This window comes from Schistocerca gregaria, chromosome X (assembly GCF_023897955.1).
Source record: "Schistocerca gregaria isolate iqSchGreg1 chromosome X, iqSchGreg1.2, whole genome shotgun sequence".
In the NCBI taxonomy this organism is placed as follows: domain Eukaryota; kingdom Metazoa; phylum Arthropoda; class Insecta; order Orthoptera; family Acrididae; genus Schistocerca; species Schistocerca gregaria.
In genome coordinates this window covers 83,132,629-83,157,159 of record NC_064931.1, presented here as the reverse complement: position 1 = coordinate 83,157,159, position 24,531 = coordinate 83,132,629, and the positions used below count along the sequence as shown (strand labels likewise).

At 39.0% G+C, this 24,531-nt stretch overlaps 1 protein-coding gene across 1 annotated transcript in view; it reads right to left on the bottom strand.

The window, feature by feature from the left end:
• Window positions 1-4,325: 4,325 nt before the first annotated feature.
• LOC126298435 (solute carrier family 35 member E1 homolog) overlaps window positions 4,326-24,531 on the bottom strand; it is an 84,323-nt gene continuing 64,117 nt past the window's right edge. The window contains exon 6 of the mRNA XM_049989760.1: window positions 4,326-9,066. Coding sequence (XP_049845717.1) covers window positions 8,866-9,066 — 201 coding nt within the window. The 3' untranslated portion in view covers window positions 4,326-8,865. The remainder of the gene's footprint in view (window positions 9,067-24,531) is intronic.

The following is a 24,531-nucleotide window of genomic DNA, read 5'->3' as shown; positions in this document are numbered from 1 at the left end:
GTTTTGGTGAGATGATTTTAGCAATGATAGCTCTCAGTGTTGAGAGCCTTGAATTTCAAATGTTTAACTGGGTTATACAAACATTGCTGTAAAGTGTGTTAAATGCTAGTGAGTTATAATGAACATTTCATGAATACATTTGATGAAATGCACTGCACATTCAAAAACACTCCATTGCCAATAGGTACGGTAATATCATTGATGATTGCTATGTTGATTTCTCCACCAAGAAACAAGGAATCTCCCAAACAGTTTAGATACACCTCAACAATATTTTATTGTTTCATCATAACAAGTTAAAAAACATGACCCAAAAAAGTTTCAGACTGAACCTGTCATAATCTATAAGCCTGAGTATAAAGTTTTAAGTTCAGATAATAGTACCTGATAGTTCAGTCACTAGAGGAACATAAAAACACTATTTTCATAAAACAAATATAGCTTTTGAAAAGCTAAGGATTAATAAATGCCAAAAATGTGATATTTTATTGCTACAAGGGTAATCTCAAAACTAAGGTCTCCTATTTTTTATAAGTACATAGACCTGTTTATTTCTACAATGGTTTATGTCAGTTTACAGCTTGAACATTTAACTATTTTTCAGCATAATTACCATTTCTGTCGATGCATTTTTGTAGACACTGTGGCACTTTTTGTATGCCCATGTCATACCAGCTCGCCGTCATGCTGTTCAGATAGTTATGAACCTCTTTTCTCACCTCGTTGTCAGAGTTGAATCGCTGGGACCACAATTAACGCTGACAGGTACTATGAGACTCTGAAAAAACTCAAATGGGCAATTCAGAACCAGAGAAGAGGAATGTTGAGCAAGGGCGCACACATTCTCCATGACAATCAGTGATCATAAGGCTGTTGCCTTATCCCTGAATATGGAAGTAAATAGGAATATAAGAAATGGGAGAAGGTTTATCTGTTTAGCAAGAGTAATAAGAGGCAGATTTCATACTACCTAACAGATTAAAATGAAAATTTTTGTTCTGAGACCGACAATGTTGAGTGTTTATGGAAAAAGTTCAAGGCAATCGTAAAATGCATTTTAGACAGGTACGTGCCGAGTAAAACTGTGAGGGATGGGAGAAACACACCATGGTTCGACAACAAAGTTAGGAAACTACTGCGAAAGCAAAGAGAGCTTCACTGCAAATTTAAATGCAGACAAAACCTCTCATACAAATAGAAGCTAAACGATGTTAAAGTTAGCTTAAGGAAGGCTATGCATGAAGCGTTCAGTGATTTCGAAAGCAAAATTCTATGTACCAACTTGACAGAAAATCCTAGTATGTTAAAACAGTAAGTGGATCGAAACAGCATATCCAGGCACTATGGGATGATGATGGCATTGTAACAGAGGATGACATGCATAAAGCTTAAATACTAAACACCTTTTTCCAAAGCTGTTTCACAGAGGAAGACCGCACTGCAGTTCCTTCTCAAAGTCACCGCACGAACGAAAAAAAAAAAAAAAAAAAAAAAAAAAAAAAAAAAAAAAAAAAAAATGGCTGGCATTGAAATAAGTGTCCAAGGAATAGAAAAGCAACTGAAATCACTCAACATAGGAAAGTCCACTGGATCTGATGGGATACGAATTCAATTATACACAGAGTATGCGAAAGAACTTGCCCCTTTCTAACAGCCGTGTACCACAAGTCTCGAGAGGAACGGACGGTTACAAACGATTGGAAAAGAGCACAGGTAGTTCCAGTTTTCAAGAAGGGTCATCGAGCAGATGTGCAAAACTATAGGCCTATTAGGTCTGGCATCGATCCGTTGTAGAATTTTAGAACATGTTTTTTGCTCGCGTATCATGTCATTTCTGGAAACCCAGAATCTACTCTGTAGGAGTCAACATGGATTCCAGAAACAGTGATTGTGTGAGACCCAACTCACTTTATTTGTTCATGAGACCCAGAAAATATTAGATACAGGCTCCCAGGTAGATGCCATTTTCCTTGACTTCCAGAAGGTGTTCAATACAGTTCCGCACTGTTGCCTGATAAACAAAGTAAGAGCCTACGGAATATCAGAACAGCTGTGTGGCTGGATTGAAGAGTTTTTAGCAAACAGAACACAGCATTTTGTTCGCAATGGAGAGATGTTTACAGATGTTACAGTAACCTCTGCTTTTCACAATATATATAAATGACCTAGTAGATAGTGTCGGGAGTTCCATGCGGCTTTTCGCGGATGATGCTGTAGTATACAGAGAAGTTGCAGCATTAGAAAATTGCAGCGAAAGGCAAGAAGATCTGCAGCGGATAGGCATTTGGTGCAGGGAGTGGCAACTGACCCTTAACACAGACAAATGTAATGTATTTTGAATACATAGAAAGAAGGATCCTTTATTGTATGATTATATGATAGCAGAACAAACACTGGTAGCACACACTTCTGTAAAATATCTGGGAGTATGCATACGGAACAATTTGAAGTGGAATGATCATATAAAATTAATTGTTGGTAAGGCGGGTACCAGGTTGAGATTCATTGGGAAAGTCCTTAGAAAATGTAGTCCATCAACAAAGGAGGTGGCTTACAAAACACTCATTCGACCTATACTTGAGTATTGCTCATCAGTGTGGTATCCGTACCAGATCGGGTTGACAAAGGAGATAGAGAAGATCCAAAGAAGGGTGGCGCGTTTCATCACAGTGTTATTTGGTAACCGTGATAGTGTTATGGAAATGTTTAGCAAACTCAAGTGGCAGACTCTGCAAGACAGGCACTCTGCATCGCGGTGTAGCTTGCTGTCCAGGTTTCGAGAGGGTGTTTTTCTCGATGAGGTATCGAATATATTGCTTCCCCTTACTTATACCTCCCGAGGAGATCACGAATGTAAAATTATAGAGATTCGTGCGCGCACAGAGGCTTTCCGGCAGTCATTCTTCCTGAGAACCATAAGCAACTGGAACAGGAAAGGGAGGCAGTGACAGTGGCACATAAAGTGCCCTCCACCACACACCGTTGGGTGGCTTGCAGAGTGTAGATGTAGACAACACTTGCCCACACATTGCTCAGCAAACCGTTGCGCTCCTGCAGTTCCAGTGACTATCACCTGTTCCCTAGGTTAAAAGAACATTTGGCTGGAAAGCGATTCAGCTCTGACGACGAAGTAAAAGAAGAGGTTCATAACTTTCTGAACAGCGTGGTTGTGAGCTGGTATGACATGGGTATGCAAAAACTGTCACAGCATCTACAAAAATGCGTCAACAGAAATGGGTATTATGTTGAAAAATAGCTAAATGTTCAAGCTGTAAACTGATGTAAACCATTGTAGAAAGAAACAGGTCTATGAACTTATAAAAAATAGTAGACCTTACTTTTGCGATTATCCTCGTAGGAAAATTTTATTCAGATTTGAGTGCAGTAAGTAAAACGAAAATTGCTCATATATAAAATAATTCATCAGTGACTGAATTGAATCAAAAAGTACCTAATAATCACACAATGCCCGATTTGTATACATTTTATCATCCTCTCTTTGTTGTTTCTATAAGTGTAGAATGATAAACACACTGGTATTACTGCAGTTGCCATACTACACACATCACTTACAGCTTTTTCACAATAGTATAAGTCAAGTTTGTTCAAAAATGTTGTATGATGTGTGCAGAGCTTATATGGGCAGGTCCATAAAAACTAATAATCCTGTTGGGATACTCCTCAAGCATTACAGCTGGATCTTCAAGACGACGACAATATTTTGATGGCGTAACTAGTTATCTTCAGGTGAGATGTTGCAGTTGCCGAGTCTTATCACTGATTTTACAGCCTCAGCATAGCATCAGTTCAATGAGGCTCAGCAACAGCACTGTCAACAACAGCAGGGGTTATCCCCTTTGAAAGCCTAGACATTTACCCAATCATGTAAGGATACTAATAACCTTGCTGTCATGCAACCCCAAAAGTAACTCAAACTATTCTGGATTAACAGCTTCATCAGGTTTTAAAGAGATACTGTGAGTGAAAACTTCCCTACAATTAATAAAATATATATGATATGCAAAACAAGACTTGTGAAAATCAGTATCAACAAAGCTGATCAAAAGTTCACATTCATGCTACATAATGATGGAACAGCTACCACATAATTTTTACTGGCTGCAACATATGAATTATGACACCCACACAAAAGGATCTGCAATTACGACAATAGTTTTAGGTACATGGATGTGTCTATCAAATAAAAACTCCAAAGAACTAAGTTATTTTACTAGCTAGATATCAGTCCGCTGTCTCGCATTTTGTATAGATAAAAAAACATTAGGAGAATATATAGATATAAATCAAGATACCATTAGTTGCTCTATACAGTTTTAGTATGATCTTTATTAGTCAAAAGACAAACCCCTTTCAAAAAAAGGCATAAACAATTTTATTAAGTACATACTGCCAAAAAGTGTACTGCATAATTACGAATTTCAGAATACTTACTAAAATTAATATGGAACTTAGAAAAGTAAAGAACACATGCTGCCCACTATCCTAGCTAAAGCCAAGAAGAAATGAATTATGACTCATCTGGCACCTACGGAAAAAAATAACAACTTAACAATGATACATATTTCTCTTATGTTTATATAAAATGCCACAAACACCCAAGTGGTTTAGTTGCATCTTCCTGATAGCAACTGCATATAGGACAAGGAATAACCAGTTTAGTAAAAAAAAATGTGGGCTTCATCTGAAATAAGAGTCTACCAGAAAAGCTGAAATGAAAACAATAAAAACAAGAATAATAGAATTAAAGAAACTTGAAACCCACATACAATGATAAAACATGTTCAGTATCATAAAATACATAATGAAATGAATGTAAGCATTGAGTGGTTATATTATAAATGTCATTAAAGAAGTAAATTTTAATAAGGTTTCATATTTTAATAACAACATACAAGTAAGTACAATATTACTTTTGTGTATGAGACAGTTAAAAAGGACTTGTGCACAACATCTTGGACTGAACAATTTATAGTTACTTTAATAGCTCCAAAGCAAACTGAAGAGATAAAGACACTAAAACCACTCACAAACTGGAAAAATTTCTTACTGAAAGACTATTTAATTTTCATTAGAGATAGAATAGTTAACTAAAGGGCCATGAATTAGAGCATCAGGCTTTGTATCCATTACAAGATTTGTGGAGAACTGTGCCTTGGCTGATCTTTTCCCCAGCAACTTCACCAATAATAAATACTCTGCAAATAAATCTGGCACTGCAGCAAATTTTACACAGAAAAGCTTCCACATTGATTGCAGCTGTGGAATCATACTCCACACTGGTGATAAGATAGTATGAAACTGTGTAGTTTTCACATTTATCACATGAAAAAAGAAATTATGGTGAGATGTAAGGTGACCAACTCTGCCCTATTTCCCAGGGTCTCACATATGATTTTATTTCAGTCCTCCCAGCTCCCTAATTGACCACCTGTTTCTCCAATATATTTCATCAATGATCACTATTATAAATATTAATCCCACAAAGTACTGTTGACAGTTCAGATTACCTGACTGACAGATCTTGAAAAGTTTTGTATAATAATCAATACTACTGTCAACACACAGTCTGTTTTCCTGTTCCCACATCTGCAGAAAGAAGACAGTTTGGCTCAAGGGAATATGAGAAGTGGAATCACAATGACACAGCCTACACGTCTATAGGAGTAACAAGAGGGGTTATCTTTACTTGTTTCTCGGTCAGTACTGGCAACCCACGGACCAGCATCTATGGTACAAATAATAAAAGGAAGTAACATGGGCTTTGGAAAGCAGTTTATACGAAGCCCTTCATATTTAAACTCACTTGTTACATTATCTCTCAACTGACTCACACAACACAACAACATTTTGCAACACAAAATATGATAACGTACAATATAACAGACTAAAAGTAAGTAAAGTCTGTCAGTTTTCTTATATTTATATCTCCACTGTCACCCATGCCAATAAAATGTAATGCTGTTATGCAGATTAAATTATAGCAACTAAATCTCCCTTAAAATTGTGGTCAGATGTTGGACATCTCACTTAAAATCACAATCAAATTTTGGTCACCCTACAGTGCAGATACATGGCTCAGAAATACTGCAAAGTCTAGAACTGTTCTTACGAAGTTGACAACTGCTAATTCTTAAGCAAAGTGTGATGTCAAACACACTAATTGAGTCAAACACACAAATTGAGGCACATAGAAAACCAAGAAAATGTCCTCTATGTTTAAAAACAGGCTGCAAGTAATCACAAATATGGAGGGTAGGTTTATAAATGTTCTAGTCATAAACAACTAAGTTTCTCTACAAATTTTAAAAAAACATACAGAAAAACTTTTAAATCCTAATGCAAATAATAGTGCACAGCTTCACCGACTTAGAATTCTTTGCCATAGAATTATTGTTATTGAATTTGTAAGGCTTGCACTTCCGTTTTAATCCTGCCACACATCATCATATCATCTTTCACAGCCAAAATACACTAAGGGGATTTCAGTTACATGGAATGATGGGAGCAAGCACCAGAAAACAAACATGCATCAAATGGTGCTGAGAGCACTACTATGAATAGTATTGCAACATCAACAATGTATCACTTTGTTTTTAGTTCAGGTATGTAGCATGCATAACAGTTAGGTGATGTATTAAAAAGCTCTGCAGAAAGATGGAATTTTCCACCCAGCTGAACACCTAATACCATATTGCACCTTATTACTGACTCCATTAGAAATATACTGCAATAAAGATATTGAGTTGAAAGAATGGAGGCAATGAAAAGTTGTTGATTTTTTGCAGTGAAAAAAATTGCCATTTTAACAAACATAATCTAAAATCAGTAATGAGCAACAGAAATATCTACCACAAAAATATTAACCTATATTTTGCACAATGTATTACAATTTTTTAACTTGCATGTTGAGTCTCCACCAATGGGAAGTAAGACCACTCGTATTTGTTGACAAAGATAGCACATGGCAGTTTGAAGAAGAGGGGAGGAGGGGAGTTAACGCAGGTACACACTGTTTCAAAATATTGACTCCAGCTGAAATATCATAAAATATACTGTGTGCTTGCACATCACTACAACAAATGTATTATTCACAAGTAATTCAAATGAACTCGACACACAGTCTTCAACACTGCAGTAACTGTTATGTAATAATCATACTGGTGTACTATGATGATAACTGCAACCCGTATGGAAAAAACGCACAACTAAAGGCAAAAGCAACCCCTTCCCCTTTCCTCTAGCTGCTCCCAGAGAGTTAATTCCAGTTTCTACAAACCAATAAAGGTGCACCATACAAATTATAAATATAAAATTAATTTAAAATAAATGAATAACTTGACATACGTACATAACATCCTAGGACTGCCCAATGATCAAACATTTTTTCTTCTTACTTATGGTGAAGGTTTTAGCAGCTGTCACAAATATTAATTATATACATAAAGACAATAATATGAACAGGATAGATTGCTACTCGCCATATAGAGCAGATGTTGAGTTGGAGACAGGCACAACAAAAAGACTACTCAATACATAGCCTTCAGTCACAAGACATTCTTCTGAAATATACAACACACACACACACACACACACACACACACACACACATTCATACAAACACAGCTCTCGCACATGGCCACTGTCTCTGGCTGGCGGGGCCAGTCTTTTGTTGCTCATGTCTGCGACTCAACATTTCCGCTATATGGTGAGTAGCAATCTAGCCTTTCCATAATACTGTCACTATTCCATCCTGGATTTTACATTATAGAAATAGTTTACTTATATAGTAGTTTCAGGTACACTAGCAGATTTGATTGCAAACTTCACATCATCATATTTTACAGCATCAGATCTTTGTCGCAAACGTAACACAACATGTCACCATTAAGAAACCATAGTAAACTTATACAATCCACAACACCAAACATCTACGGAAAAACAACAACTAAATTCATTTAATGTCTTTAATAAACAAATTACTTTCATATTTGAAATTTAAATCTCATTTGCATACATCCGCCTCTTATACACTACTTATAATTACATGGTATCACCACTCAGAATGGGGTAACAGCTCAGTCAAACTATTTCTGAATATCCACAAAATATTGTCAATGAAGTTAATGTTTATGTACTTTTAAATGACTATTCCAGTGTAAAACTCTTGAAAAGCTAATCCCAAAATATTTTGTTTTACTCTTCTGCAGTGAAGTGTTATTTAGCAAGAGAGAGGAAGGTGGAGGGGTGGAGATGAGGTGAGGGAAAGGAACACACAAAGATAGCTTTTATATTTCAGTCAGATGGGGCAGTGGTTGCTATAAAAAAGAACAACTAGAAATATTATAAATAATGGAAGGCTCCACAAGTGGCTATTAATTTCCAATAAAATGTAATAATAAATGAACAAAATTAAATTATTATAAAATACTGCACCACACATACTGTAAAAGTCACTGATCTCATAAGCAGTAAAACCTTTGAAAATGCAGATTTTAACCTGCATACATTGGCAGATCAAAAAATACTCATGGGAATAAATAAATCAATAAATAAATAAATAATAAATAGATTAAATCTTCAAAACAGATCAAAAATAATGTAACCAATATATGCTACTATACAGTAGCATCCTCATTTAACTTTTACAGATTCACAAAGAAAGTGCACTGCTCCTCCTCCAAACCTAATAACATGTACAAAAATATAGTATTTTAAATATAAATAATTATCTTTTAGTTTATGTTCTGGCATGTGGCACAGAATTGTATTTCACACAATAAAATTTCAGTATCTAATCGCCACTTCATTTGTACACACCAACTGTTTCATGAACGTCATAAATGCTCAGATATACTCCAATTTCTTTGTGCCACTGAAGTTATAATGATAATGCCCATTAGCAACACCATTTGACTTGAAAGGAACATTGTATGCCTGATACTCAGGCACTGGGAGCACTGCATAGCCAGTCTGATTGTGCCACGATTGTTGTGAGAATGGCAGCAGTGTCTGTTTCTGGTGAGTTCTCTTCGCATCATATTTTGCCTGCAAAAAAGTTAATGAAAATTGACATTACATAGCAATTTAAATACACATAAAATATAACTAGTGAGATTTAGTTTCATTCAAATGTTTGAATAACCCCCTCCCCTGCCCCGGAGGGAGGGAGGGAGGAGGAGGAGGGGGAGGGGGAGAGGGACAGAGAGAGAGAGAGAGAGAGAGAGAGAGAGAGAGAGAGAGAGAGAGAGAGCGAGCAGGGGGTGGAGGAAGCATATTTTGGCTTTCTGTGTGATCTTATTACTACTGCAGTAGGCATTGATGAACTGACTGCTAATTTTACTTCCAAATTAATCTTCTTTTCACAGCTTATATTAAAAGAATAAGGATAGTTTTCGAAGAAAGGCAAAAGCATTACAAGAGAGCGCAGTCCAAAAATTTAGAGAGTGGATTAATAAAGAAATTGAGAAAAGTTAAGATGCTGGTTTAAATGCTTCAGCTATTCTACATAGCCTCCCTCTCCCCTAACCCCTCCAACTCGACTACAAAAATATTCTAACATGTTTATATAATCCTGTGAAACTCTCAGGAAAATTGAAACTGTCAGGCAAATTCCTTCTTGGGAAAACTGTTCAACTCATGTGACACATTGGCTTGAATGTTGGTTATGTCATCAAAGTGTTGACCATTCTTGTGAATTTCTGTACTTTCTTGTTTTATGGTAGCCTCATGAAGATTTTTTCCAGGAAGGAGTTTTTCACATTTTACATTTCAGTCAAGTAACAGCATATGTCTATGTGGCATTTTTGTTTGGGGTGCAGGATGACAAACTTTGCACACACTTTTCTCTTCTTCAGAACATTGTGGAAAATGTGTTGAATATTTATTTTAGAGATGTTCAGTACATTGCTCCACTCCAATTTTTGACAGAGCAACACTGACACACCACGCCTCCACATCCACTAGTTAACACAACCTGCTCACAACTGACTGGGTGAATGCACATTTGTTTTTTACAAATGTTAGTTCAAGCTGCTACCACAGTTACTGTGCTGATGTTGCTTAAACACCAGGAATAAAAGCAGTCTCTGAACTTTTTGGACAGACAATGGATAAGCAGACATCTGAATTTTCCTTTGTGAGAGACCGCGTGTGCCATAGACGTCAGATTCAAAATTCTAGGTTCTAATGTTTACTGTTCATCTCGTTTTCGCAAATCTTATAATGATTGTAGAAATACTCTTGTGTATCATGACGTATTGTGTATTTTCAAGCATCTGCAAGTGACATGAAAAACTTTTACTATATTGTCGATGTAAACTTGATTTGTACTTTTTAGAAAATTTTGACAACAGTATTCTCATTCAAATATAATCATTCCCTAATTTCATTGTAGATTTACATGAAATAAGATATGGTATATTTTTGATAATTTTTGAATAATTGCTTGAGAAATTTCGTACTTAGGAATGTTGTGCACAACTTATTTCATAGTAAGTTATCTTTTGTTATTTACAGTAACTAAATAACTAACATGCTGTGTCATACTAGTTTCCTCTTTTAATACATGTGTATATTCTCTGCATTTATTATAAATTAATGCAGTAATTGCATTTCTTGGTAATCATACTCTCAAAAACAATTTAGAGAAACAATAAATTTTACAGCAATTTTATGTTGTCATAAAACATCTCTCATTTTGGCTGTTAATAACTTTAGTTCTAGTTGTAGCATACCAGACCCGTAAATCAGGAGACACACTCATCGAGCTTAGTTTATAGTTATTTGTTTATGGTGTCTGTGCTATCAGAGACAAAACACGAATGATATTCCTTAATCTGTTTTTATTGGGAAAAACCAATAAACAAAAACACTGCTGATGTCAACAATGTAGTAAATACAACACACAATTTAAGGATGAAACAAAGTATGGATTCCACTTCGGATCTTATAATAGAATAACAATAAAATAAAATGTTTTCTTTGCAAGTCTCTCTCTCTCTCTCTCTCTCTCTCTCTCTCTCTCTCTCTCTCTCTCTTTTGAGAAAGTACACCAAAGAGAAGGCAGAAACAAAACTACTAGGCAGGAGTCAGCACAGCATGCTACAAAGCTGTCCAGGGAGGCTAGACCACTGTTACACAACACTCCTGAGTCACAGACCAAAGCTACCATTCCTAACAATCCAGGACTACCAGACAATTAAGCATGTAGATGTTGTGGCTAGGATGGCAGTTACCTACAAGTCTGGGCAGCATGTCAAACTGCCTTCTCACTGACTGTGTGCCAGCTTATAAGGCCAGTTGCTCAATGGATCTTCTGGGATAGTTTTCAATCACGCGATAGTTTTCAATCATGTAGGAAAATCGTCCGCTTATATATGAAGTCTTCACGGGTTGTCAGCCGAGTAGCATCATCATCTTGTAGCATCGTTTCAACGGAATGTGTCTCCATCATCATCATCATCACCACCACCACCACCACCACCACCACCACCACCACCACCACCATCACCATCATCACCATCAGGCTGGTGGGGGGTGGGGGGGGGGGGCAGGAAATGTGCGCCGGGTTCAAGTCTCGTCGTCCATCTCTGTCTGCTCCGTCCACGGCCCTTGGTGGAACAGAACGTTCTTCTCCGATTTTCCTGACTGCAGGCTTCCAGGCTGTGCTGAGATGGCAGCCACTGTCGTGGTTAATAAGGTTGTCGTGTAACCTTATTTCTATGGACACTCTGATTACTGAGTCCCAAAAACCGTTAGATGCAACACAGAAATCTGTCCTATATATTGCATCCCACATTAGCATCCGATCTTGTACACACCTGGTGCCGTCAGACCTTGTGGATCCTCTGTTGAACTGAGAAGGTCTTCACTTTATGTTTCTTGAGAATTCTCGCGATCTTGGACATTGGAGGACGCGCGTATGGAAAAAGCCCACTGCTTCGTCTTCATCCGGTCTCTCTTCTCTCTTCTTGTGGTCGGTCTTCAGAGCTCTCCTTATTTGTGTCTCACTGTATCCATTCTTCCTTGAAGGTGTCCTTTAGGTGTTGCAATTCTCCTGGCAAACTTTTCTTATCGCAGATGGACCTGGCCCCGTGCATTAAGGTGTGGAGTAAAGCATTGTGTTGTGCAGGGTGGTGGCAGCTATTGGCGTTAAGATAGAGGTCCGTGTGTGTTTTCTTTCTACACACTGCGTGTCCCAGCGTGCCATCCATGTTTCTTGTGCTCAGGATATCCAGAAAGGGTAAGCTTCTGTTCTCTTCTATCTTTATGACAAATTTGGTATTTCCATGTATGCTGTTGAGGTGTTGATGGAACTCTAACAGTTTGTCCCTGCCATGTGGCCAAACTACAAAAGTATAGTCAATGTACCTGTGTTTAGCAGTGTCCAGTGCTAGCCTTTCGAAGTGCTCCATGTATAGGTCAGCTATTCCTGGTGGTAGGGAGGGGGGGGGGGGGGGGGGAGACCAGACAGAGACGGACGTCGATCCAGGCGCATCAGGCGATTCGCCGGCCGCGGGAAATGGAGAGCAGTCCAGCAGATATATAAGCCCGTGACCTACGAAATCCCGACACTTCGCCTGAAGATGATGGAGACGCATTCCCTCAAAACGTTGAGATGACGATGCTACTCAGCTGACAACCCGTGACGACTTCATATATGAAATTCGCCAAGAATGCCTGCACTCGGATATGTACTGCTTGTTGACCACGACCTCTGGTGCTGCTGTCAATCCATGGGCTCAGGTAGCACACCCTGGCGGCTATAGGCTGAGCCATGGGGCTGTGTTTTCATCTCTGGCAAGGGCCTCAGTCATACCGCAAACATCTGCACCTCTGTTCTGTCATGTGGGATGTCGATATTGCAGGCAGATGGGTCACATGCTACAAAATCTTGCCCCAGCCACAATGCAGTCCCACTGTGTATGCTGCTCTCAGGCATGGGATTGAGTTAGTTGCTGTTCGTAAGCAGCTGGAAACTGCCCTGACTGTCAAGCCAATGGACCTTTTGCAAATGGTGGTGTTGGGAGGGCTACTGAGATTCATGTACCATAAATACCGGGGGGTCCCACAGGCATTACCCTCTCCTGTGGATATTGTCTCTGCTACAGGACATGCAGGATCTATCAATAGTTGTCCACTTGATTGTGAGGGACGAGTTAATGGTAGATCTAAGTGCCCTATACTGGGAAGACACAGTCCAGGGAGAGCTCAGGATGTTAAACTCAGCTCATTAACTAACAAATATGAGGTGCTAAAAGTGAATCATCTGCTGTTGGGAAAGGTACTGTATCCCATGTCATTGGGGAAGCCCACACAAGCGGGTAGCAGTCTCTTAATCATCAGCAGTTCAAACTTGCACTGAATAATGGTACCCAGTATGGAAATGGCAGCAAGGTATGGGATGGAACACCATGTGCACTTAGTATGGCAGAGAAGTATGAGAATAGCAGCCTCACTCGGAGTTTCAATGAAGCTCACAATCTGCAGCATTGTACCCAGAACAGTTCATAACTCCCTGGTTCCACGCTAAGTGGAAGGCTTCAACAAGAGGCTGCGAAGGTTCTTTGGATCCAACTTCCAGTAGCTGAGTCATAGGGTTGAGAACTGTAAGGTTCCGCTAAATGGGTCAGTTGTGTACTTCACATCAGAGGCTATGTGTGGGGTAAACACGAGTTTGTTTGTTTGTCGATTAGGCAAATCAACAAATCTGCATTCAATCCAGATAATGATAGCTGTAGGAGAACAGTAAGTAACAGTGTAAGATCCAAATAAATGCCACCCCGACTAGATAGTATTAAAATCTGGGTTATTAACTATTGAAGCATTCACAACAAAATGCCAGAGTCAGAAGTGATCCTAGAATGCAGTGAAGCTGCCATAGTACTATGTACAGAAAGCTGCTTAAGACTTGAAATCAACAGAAGTGTGATTTCTGGGGAAAACTTAAGCATGAACAGAAAGGATAGGCCAGTGAGAAAGTGATGTGTTGTATTTGTTGCAGTAGAACAGAAACTTAAATCTGTCAACATCAGAAACTGAAGCTGTATGTGAGAATGTTCGGGCAAAACTCAATACCAGGGTTGGACATAAGATTAAATTGGCTCTTTCTAACAACAACTATACTCACTTCCAAATATAACCAGAAACTTAAGAGGAAACCTCAGTTCATTAGTACGAAAGTTCCTCAGTTATACTGTAGTCATTGGAGAACACTTTAATCATTCAGCTATCAATTGATCAATTGGAATAATTACAGTTTTGTTAGTGGTGGATGTGACAAGATATTTTGTGAAACATTACTAAATGCTTCTCTGAAAACTACCTAGAACACAATCACTCAAGATTAACATATATTAGGATCTAATGGCAACAAATAGATTTTATAGTGGACTGAAATTGAATTGGTACCAGTGGCCATAAAGGAGTTGTACTATAAATGAGTACCCAAGGCCAAATAAAGCAAGTAGAAACATTTACATGTTCATTTTTATTCATTTATTTATTTTTTAGGGCATAACAACAACCTGAAGTCATAAGCACCCTTATCATAACCTTACTACAACAAGTAAAAGAAGTTGAAAGTGACTATACGTCAATCCCAACAAACGGAAGGAAAGGGAGCTTAAAACATGGACTTCCCCTTGGATAAAGGTCCACAAAATACACCGCAGACACAGTGGAGATATTGAACCAAAGATTAAATGTCTTTCACCATATTGCTACAATACATAAAAAGTAAAATGTGGTCGACAGCCCTCATGTTATCGCTAAAATGGCCAATAGCTCAGACGACATACATACACTGGAATATAAGAGATTAGAAAAAGAGCACTGGGTCAGGAAATGGCGAACCATCAGAGGCTGATGACAGTGAGCACAAAGTGGTGGAAGATCACCATGTAACAAATGGCAATGGCTAAAATGACAGTCCCCAACGTGCAACCTAGATAAAATGACTCCTCGCGACGAGAAGGCTGAGAGGAGGTTGGCCAAGCTGTTGGGAGAGGTTCAATTCCCTGGAGTTTGTTTCCGTGAAGAGACCATTGGTGATGCTGAAGTGACACCATCTGCCAACAGACAGCAACACGGAGAACATCTGAGGGAATGAAAGAGCTAGCAGGTCATGGTAGGAGGATTGCGGCCTTGGTAGCAACACCGACAGACGTGTTTCCCATCAGACCCAGGTGACCAAGAACCCACATAAACATCACCATGGCTATCTCAACAGTGAGCTAGTGGGAGCTTTCTTGGATTCTTTGCACTAAGGGTTGGACTGTGTACAGCACACAGAGGCTCTGAAGGGAACTAAGAGAATTGGAGCATATAACACAATTTAAAAGTCTGTGTCGCCAGGTGTACTGGGTGGTCAGATAGAAGGTGAAGAGCTCTGTGGTAAAAATCAAGCAGTGTTCAGCAATCCAATATCAAAAATTGTCGGTGCCAATGACAAAGGCACACCCAACACCGCTGTTGGTCTCCGAGCCATCAGTGTACACGAAGGTGCTATCACCAAGTTGTGTGCCAAGGTTGGGAAACTTACAGCAATAGATTGAATCTGGAGTAGTGTCCTTGGGAAGCAAATGAAGTCTTAGAGTAACATCGGTCGTCGCACAAAGCCAAGGTGGTGAAGGGTTCACACCCATCAAGAATGCAGCAGGTAGCACGAAGTTAAGCCCCTGAAGCAGTATCCAAACAAAAGTGAACTTCAGTAGGAAACAGAGAGGAAGGACATGCCCCATACTGGTGAACAATTGAGTCATTGAGAAAGTGAGCATAGGACGGGCGGCTGGGCATGGCAGACAAACGGAATGTGTATCCACTGAGGAGGATATCCAGCGGGTAATGACAGTGCTGATATGGCAGCTTCTGCTTAGAGACTCTCAACTGCACTAGTGAAAAGGAGCAAGTGGCCAAACTTATTCCATGATGGTGGACTATTTAAGATGACATAATACAGATGGATGGGCAGAGGAATAAACAGAATACCCATAGCCTAGTTTTGAACGAACATGGGATCAGTACAAATGGAGGACAGAGAACCGATCTGCTACCCAGGACATACAGCTTTGGACACAAAGGACATTGAGGGACCAGGTACAGTGTGCAGCCAGGTAAAGACACATGGGTGAATCAAGAAAGTTTCTTATCAAGCATGAGCCCCAGGAATTTCGCAGTTTCAGTGAACAGAAGAGCAACAAGCCCAAGATGTAAAGACAGTGGAAGAAACCTGTTGCTCTACCAGAAATTCATACATACGAGTTTGTCAGTGGAAATGTGAAAACCACTGTCGATGCTTCACCAGCAAACACAATGGAGACATCGCTGAAGATGCCGCTCAAAGAGACAAGTCCATATAGAACTGCAACAGAGCGTAAAGTAGTCTATGAAAAGGGAGCTAGAGATGTCTGGTGGGACAGTTGTTAATAGGGTTAATGGTTACAGCAAAGAGGGTGAGGCTCAGGATGGAGCCTTGAGGCACCCCATTCTGCTGGAAAAAGGTGTCCGACAAGGCCGAACCCATACATTACTTGAAAACTCAGCCTTAAAAATTTGTGAATGAAATGGAGGCAGTTGCCCTTGGAAGCAACACGTGTATACAGTACGGGGGACACCAGTCCTGCAGCAGGGGTCGTAGGCTTCTTCCACATCAAAAAACATGGCCACAATCTGGTATTTCCACAGAAAACCATACATGACATGGGTTGACTAAGTGGCAAATGGTCAACTGCAGAACAGCGCACATGAAATCCACACTGTGCAGAGGTTTGTAGATTGTGAGACTCGAGCCATCATACCAGCCAGCCATGAATCATACGTTCCAGCACCTTGCAAACACAGCTGCTGAGGGAAATGGAGCATCAACTAGAAAGTAGCTGTTTGCCCTTACTGGGCTTAGGTATGGGTAGAACACTGGTGTTGTGCTAGCATCTGGGAAACATGCCATCTACCCAAATATGATTATACAAATGAATGAGAAAGGCGCTGCAACATCTGAATGTGATCATCATCCTGTTATGGGTTGGAAGAGTGGGATGAGGTAAGAGTATGGTCAAGCTCCCTCATAGCACAGGCAGCACTGTAGCATTCATGATTCTGAGAGAAAAAGGGTATGACCTGAGGCTCTTCCACTCATTTCCAAGAGAGGATAGCGGGGCGAGCTCGAAATCTCCGAAAAATAGTGCCCCAAGGCATTGGAGATGGCAATAGGGTCCACAATGTCATCACCTGCTACAGTGAGTCTGGAAACTGGGGGAATAAATCCTTGAACCCTAATTACAGAGAGCTGATGGAGCCTGCCCCACATGATGTAAGAGGGAGTGAAACTGTTGATAGAACCAGTAAAGGAAATCCAGCTAGTTTTTTTTTGCTACCCTGAAGACTGTGATGACACTGTGCACACAACTGTTTATAATACAGGGTGTATACGTGGAAACCGAAAAAAAAAATTCCCAGATTTTTCCCGGATTTCCCAGTTAAAAATACACTTTCTCCTGGATGAAAATACAGTTTTTCCATGTTAAGTAACAGTATAATTTTCCTTGAAACTGTAAAACTTATCAATCCTTTAAATGGTTGTGGTTTTATACACCGGCGTAGAATTTCCCAGCACTTTAGACAACGAAACTCAGGGGGAAAAAAACACGTTTTAGAAAGATGTCTGAAGTGCAGCAACATGTACACTACATATTTTCTTATTACGAAAGTATAAATTCGAATTTCAACAAACACCGCATGTTACTTTCCGAAGGATTTAAATCGAGATTGCAATGCACTTTTGTAAGCCAGTTGTAGCTCATGTCAAGCGATCTCGCCAGCCAATGACAACGGATATTCAGATCATAGAACACGTGATGTAGTCAGCCAATAGCAACATCACTGCAAAGTAGCGTGAACACACAAATAGGAAAAGGTAATGGTTTAAATTAATATACATAGTGCTTCTACAAGAAAAGAAAAGCTTTTACATTTAATATTGGTCACTAAGGTTAATAAGCTGCAAGAGAAGCTAAGCTTTAACACATAATGATCATTTTTGCGCCTGTTACACTTTAAAGATACATCACAAAAATGTGCCAGTAAATTTTTTAACGACATATATATCTGACCTTCTGGGCTCAAAAAAATTCTAAATGGTCACTCTCAAAGATTTGATATTTGAATGAGAGTCAAATGCTCTTTGATTTAAGAAATTCATCGGACATTCGCGCGCATAGAGTTCATCTTGCGTAAAAGGAACTTTACTTTGAAGTAACACTTTCCAAACAACCATTTGCAACTTTTCCCACGAGCTGTTGGAAATAGAATCGTTTCAGCAGTTGCCAGCGCGTGCCAAATAACAGGTGTCGCAGCGCTTGCGCAGCTATGACGACGCAGGAAGCCCGTATGTTCGTACGTGTAAAACATACAAAGATCTTGCATTATGTCATAAACGAAACAAGACATTAGAGGACACTCCAAGAGCATGGGAATTTTGTGAACTATACTAAAATGCAACATTCGGCTTAAAGTGCACATTCGTATGTCCAGATTCAGATGTAAATTTTCTTGGAGTACTGCATTATCTCATGTTTGGTTCTTTATTGAGGCATAATGCCATATGTGCTAGAAGATGAAAACATGAACTTGACATGCAGCCAACAGTTGAAACTAGCCAATAGTGTGGAATTAAACACTTCATTTCAAATAAATTGACTGCCTCAACAGAAAAGATTAGTAAAAGTCAAATTTCTTTAACAATCTGGCAAAAATAACTTCATTGTTCTGCAAGGCAATTAATGCTTGACTGTCAGGAAGGTGGAAACAAAATAAAATCTGTAACTAATGACATATTTTAGCCTTCCGTAATTATGTGAAGGTATTTTAATCCGCTTGATAGGTCCTGGCCACAGAAATCCATTTTGTTTTCATTTGAAGTGAGAGCAATAAACGAAGAGGAAACAGCCAAATCACTTAACGTAAACACGGGTCACGTGGAGACTACCACTCCGACTACAACTCGGACTGCTCTGTAAATCAGGTCCGGATCTAGGATATTTCTGAACCGAGGCGATATTAGATAGTGGCGCTTCCCCCTCCTTGAGCATTTGAGGTAAGAAGCCAAAAATTTAAAAATCGGCTTTTCAAAAATATCTTCATTTTGTAGCACATGTCTTTCTTAAGAGTCTGAGACATAAAACATATATATTCGAGGGAACATAAGACATGTTATTTGGTCTTAAGTGTGGCAAAGTGCAGTGCCACGCCTCTCCACACAGCATTCTTCCATCGCACGTCTCCTGTATTTCGCTCTGTGGAATTCAAACATGTAATATTTTGTAATGGAATGGGTGCCATCAAACTATATTCACACCAGTGGAAATTAAAATGTCCTGTGGTGCCTCTCCTGCTCCCAGTCGGCAGGTTTGACATCCTGCTGCACTTTTTGACATCTTTTAAAAAATCTCAGAATTAATACTGGTTGGGATTATTTGTAACAGGCAGAACAAGAACTCTTCAGAAAATTTGCAGTCTTTATTGCCTATTATGTAATAACTTGCTGATTTGTGTGACAAAAAATTAAATAAAATATACGTAAAATGAGTTAAGACAAGAGACAAGCAAGACAGTACACGTTTCTTCAATCTTTAAGTCCTAGCTTCTTTTCTCTCTAATCTTGCCACAGCTTTATGTGGCGTACTTTCCTTTCTGGGAAAGAATCTACTACCTCAACAAAGTTCAACATTTTGCTACAGGAAAAAATGAAATGTCGTTGTCTAATACTAGAAAAGCTGTTAATACACATTGGACCCAAGACTGGTGTGGTTTCTTGATCTGATTACGTATATTTTGTCACTGCTATATAACTAAAGCGAAATAGGCCTGCCGAATATTGCAGCAATTGTTACTCACACCAAATAAACGAGTGTTTTGGCACAAATGGTCATTTTTATAACATGACGGAATATAATTCACGAAGTACCAGTATCAAATGCCTATTAGGCCTACTACAAGCAAAAAGTTTTGAGTTAGGAAATAGTTTCACATTTCATTCATACTCTCTAGTTTCTGAAGCATGAGATTGAAAAGTAGTGGTACTAAATTTGCGAATAAATTTCGAATCGTCATATTCTCCCGTAATTTGTGAGAGTCCCCATTTCTTCTCCTTCCTCGTTCTAACAAACAATCTTACGACTAATTCTGTAACTATTCCTATCAGTGTCAAAACTTATTCTCTGGTTAATTTCGTCACCGGTTTAGTTATCCGGTTGGGCGTTATTACGTGTTCGTACAACGCGTTTTCCACACTACTCCCAGAATAGAACTTTAGCGGCTGTTAGCCGCAGACTGTATAACTGGCCCTTATAGCAGTGTAGCGGTCTGGCCAAAAATTTTGTTCAAAATTTCATTTTCTTGGACACATGGAGGAGACAATACGCAATCTTTGTTGCCTGTTATTCCTGTTACTCATTTTTTTTTTTCCACTCTGGTAGTCTGAATCTATGGAATTCACTAGTTGTTATAACAACACTGATCATTTGCAAACCCAGTCAACCACATAAACAGCGAATGTCATTCATCCGTTCGGCTTTATTCCGCTCAGCTCGCATAGACCTGTTCCCATTTGTCTGCAGGAAAGTTTATTTCTAGATACGATGAGGATACTCCTGGCAGAAACATCACATACACTGTGCACACATTCAAAAATCAACTTACGATTCTTTCAGAAATCAACTTGGTTTTTGAACATTTTTGTACAAATTCTAACAGGGATGCATTCAAAATCATATGAGAAATCGATAGACCAACGTGCGCTGGGTGCTAGGGGCTTTGTGAAACAAGGTCTTTTTCCAGGGTGGATACGAGAACGAGAAAAAAAATTCCCGGGTTTTTCCCAGATTTCCTGGCTAAAAATACACTTTCTCCCAGATGAAAACACTTTTTTCTGTGTTATTAAGTAACAGTATATTTTCCCTCAGAATCGTAAAATTTATCAATCCTTAGAATGGTTATGTTTCTATACACGGGCGCAGAATTTCCCGGGACTTTAGAAGACGAAACTCAGGGAAGAAAACACATTTTGGAAAGATTTTTGATGTACAGCAACATGTACGCTGCTTATTTTTGTATTACAAAAGTATAAATTCGAATTTCACCAAACACCACATGTTACTTTCTGAACCATTGTAATCGAGATTGCGATGTGCTTTTGGAAGCCTGTCATAGCTCGTGTCTCGTGATCCCGCCACCCGATGACAGCGGATATTCAGACCACAGGACACGTGATGTTGTCAGCTAATACTAACATCACTGTTAAGTAGCATGGATACACAAATTGGAAAGGTAATGTTTTTAATTAATATAAATTGTGCTGTTACAAGAAAAGAAAAGCTTTCACATATAATATTGGTCTCTAAGGTTAATAAGCTGCGAGATAAGCTAAGCTTTCACATGTAATGTTGATCTTTTTTGCGCGTGTTACAATTTAGAATATATCACACAAATGTGCCAGTAAAATTGTTAGCGGAGTCCAGTAACTTGCCCTCAAAGTTTCCCACAAATAAATTAGCTACCGCAGAAGAGATAGAGCTTCCCGTAGCACTACATCAATTTGCTCATGATAATGACATGAATGTCTGGGCAAAAAATATTTCTAAAAGGCTCATCCTCAAACACACTGTGAAAAAAATGGCTCGTCCTCAAACACACTGTGATTTAAGAAGTTAATCGTACATTGTCGCACATAGTTCAACTTGCGTAAAAGGAAATTTACTTTGAAAGTAACGCTTTTCAAACCACCATTTGCAATATTTTCCCGCGAACAGTTAGAAATAGGTTCATTTCAGTAGTCATCAGAGTGTCAGATGACAGGTGCTGCCGCACTTTGGCAGCTACTGTTACGCAGGAAGCCCGTATGTTCGCATGTGTAAAACATTAAAAGATCTTACATTATGTCATAAAAGAAAAAAGACATAAGAGGATACTCTGAGAGCATCGGAATTTCGTGAATCATACTAAAATGGCACATTTAAAGCGCATACTTAAAAAGCACATTCGTAGGTCCAGATTCCCAATGAAGTAGGCCTCGACCTGATATTCAGCTTTTCAGTGTGGGTTCCAGGATGTGAATTTTCTTGGAGTACCAGTACTGTATTAACTCATTTTTGGTTCTATATTATGGCATAATGCCATACGTGCTAGAAGATGAAAACGTGCACTTGAAATGCAGCAAGCTGTTGAAATTAGCCAAGAGTGTGGAACTAAACACTTTGTTTCAAATACATTGACTGCCTCAGCGTAAAAGATTAATAAAAACCAAATTTCTTTAGCAAACCGACAAAAATAACTTCATTGTTCTACAAGGCGATTATTGCATGACTGTCAGAAAAGTGGAAATAAAATAAAATCTGAAACTAATAACGTATCTTAGCCTTCCATGATTATGTGAATGTCTTTTAATTCACTTGATAGCTCCTGGCCACAGAAATCCATTTTGTTTTCATTTCACGTGAGAGCAGTAAACGAAGAGGAAAAAGCAAACTTACTAAAGTGTAAACACGTGTCACATGGAGACTACACACTTCCCCACTACAACTCAGACTGCTCTGCGCATCAGCACCGGATCTACGATAATTCCGAACTGGGGCAATACTGCGATAATAGCGCCCTGCCACCTCCCTCGAGCATTTGAGATACCAAGTAAAAAATTTTAAAAAATTGAATTTTCAATAATATGTTCATTTTGTATGCACATCGTTCTGAAGAGCCTGATATGTAAAACATATGTTCGAGGAAATGTAAGAATGTTATTTGGTCTTAAATGTGCCAGAGTGCAGTGCCACCCGTCTTCGCACAGCATTCTTCTATCGCACGTCACTGTATTTTGCTCCGTGGAATTGTAACGTGTATATTTTGTACTGGATGCCATCAAACTATATTCAGGATAGTGGAAATTAAAATGTCATGTGGTGCCTCTCCTGCTCCCAGTTGCTCGGTTTGACATCATGCCCCTCTTGTTTTTAACTCGCAATTAATACTGGATGGGATTATTTTAATCGGGAGAACAAGAACTCTTCAGAAAATTTGCACTCTTTATTGCCTGTAAGCTAATAATTTTCTGTTTTGGGTGACATAAAATTAAATATAGGATACATAAAACCAGTAAAGACAAGAGACAAACAAGACAGTACACATTTCTTCGATCTTTAGCTCCTAGCATTATTTTTTCTCTAATCTTGCTACAGTTTTACATGGCGCGCTTTCCTTTCTGCGAAAGAATCTATTACCTCATCAAAGTTCGTCAAACGTTTTGCTACATGAAAAATTGAAATACTGTTGTCTAATACTGCGCAAGTTATTAATACAAATAGTACCGAAGACTAGTGTGGTTTCTCGGTCTGATTTCGTCTATTTTGTCACTGTCTACTAGGTAAAACAAAATAGGCCTTTCTAACACTGCATAAGTTGTAACACACACCAAATAAACAAGACTGTTTTGGTACAAAACACGACAGAATATAATTCACGAAGACCAACATAAAATGCCTAATAGGCCTACTATAAGCAAAAAGCTTTAGGTTAGAAAATAGTTTCACATTTCATGCATATGCTCCTGTTTCTTGAGCACGAGATCAAAAAGTAGTAGCACGAGATTTTTATATAAATTTGTAATCGTCATATTCTTCCCTAATTTGTGTGATGTCCCCGTTTCTTCTCCTTCCTCATTCTAACAATCAATCTCGTCATGACTAATTCTGGAACTATTACAGCCTTTGTCAAAACTTATTCGCCGGTTCACTTCACTAACCCTGCCAGAATCACCGGTTTAGTTATCTCTGATTATTCTCCAGTTAGGTGTTGTTATGTTCGTACAAATCATTTTCCGTGGTACTTGCAGAATAGAACTTAAGCAGCTGCTAGACGGGGACTGTACAACTGGCATTTACTAGTGTAGCGATCTGGCTAAAAATTTACTGACATTTTCCTGAATACACTGAGAAGATAACACACAATCTTTCTTACCTGTTATTCCTGTTAGTCGTTTATTTCCACTCTGAAAGTCTGGATCTATGGATTTCCCTACTAAGTATAACAATGCTTATCATTCCCAATCCCAATCAAGAACATAAAAGACAGTGATTGGCGTTCACTCGTTCGGCTTTACTCCGCTCAGCTCGTATAGCCCGGTCTCCTTTTGCCTGCAGGAAAGTTTATTTCTAGATGCAACGAGCATTCCCCTAACAGACATCACGTACACTATGCACGTATTCAAAAATCAACTTATGATTCATTCCGAAATCAACTTACACTGTGTTTTCAAAACCTAGCAGGGATGCGTTTCAAAATCATATGCGTAATCGACAGACCAACGTGCGCTGAATGCTAGGCGCTTTGTGATACAAGGTTTTTCCTTCTCAAGAATATGAATTTGGGAGCCCTCTCCCTCCCTCATATATCCGGGCCTGCTACGCATGCGTGAATCTGGCAGCTTGGGTGCGACAGTAAAATTTTTCCCAGTTGCATCTAGCAGTT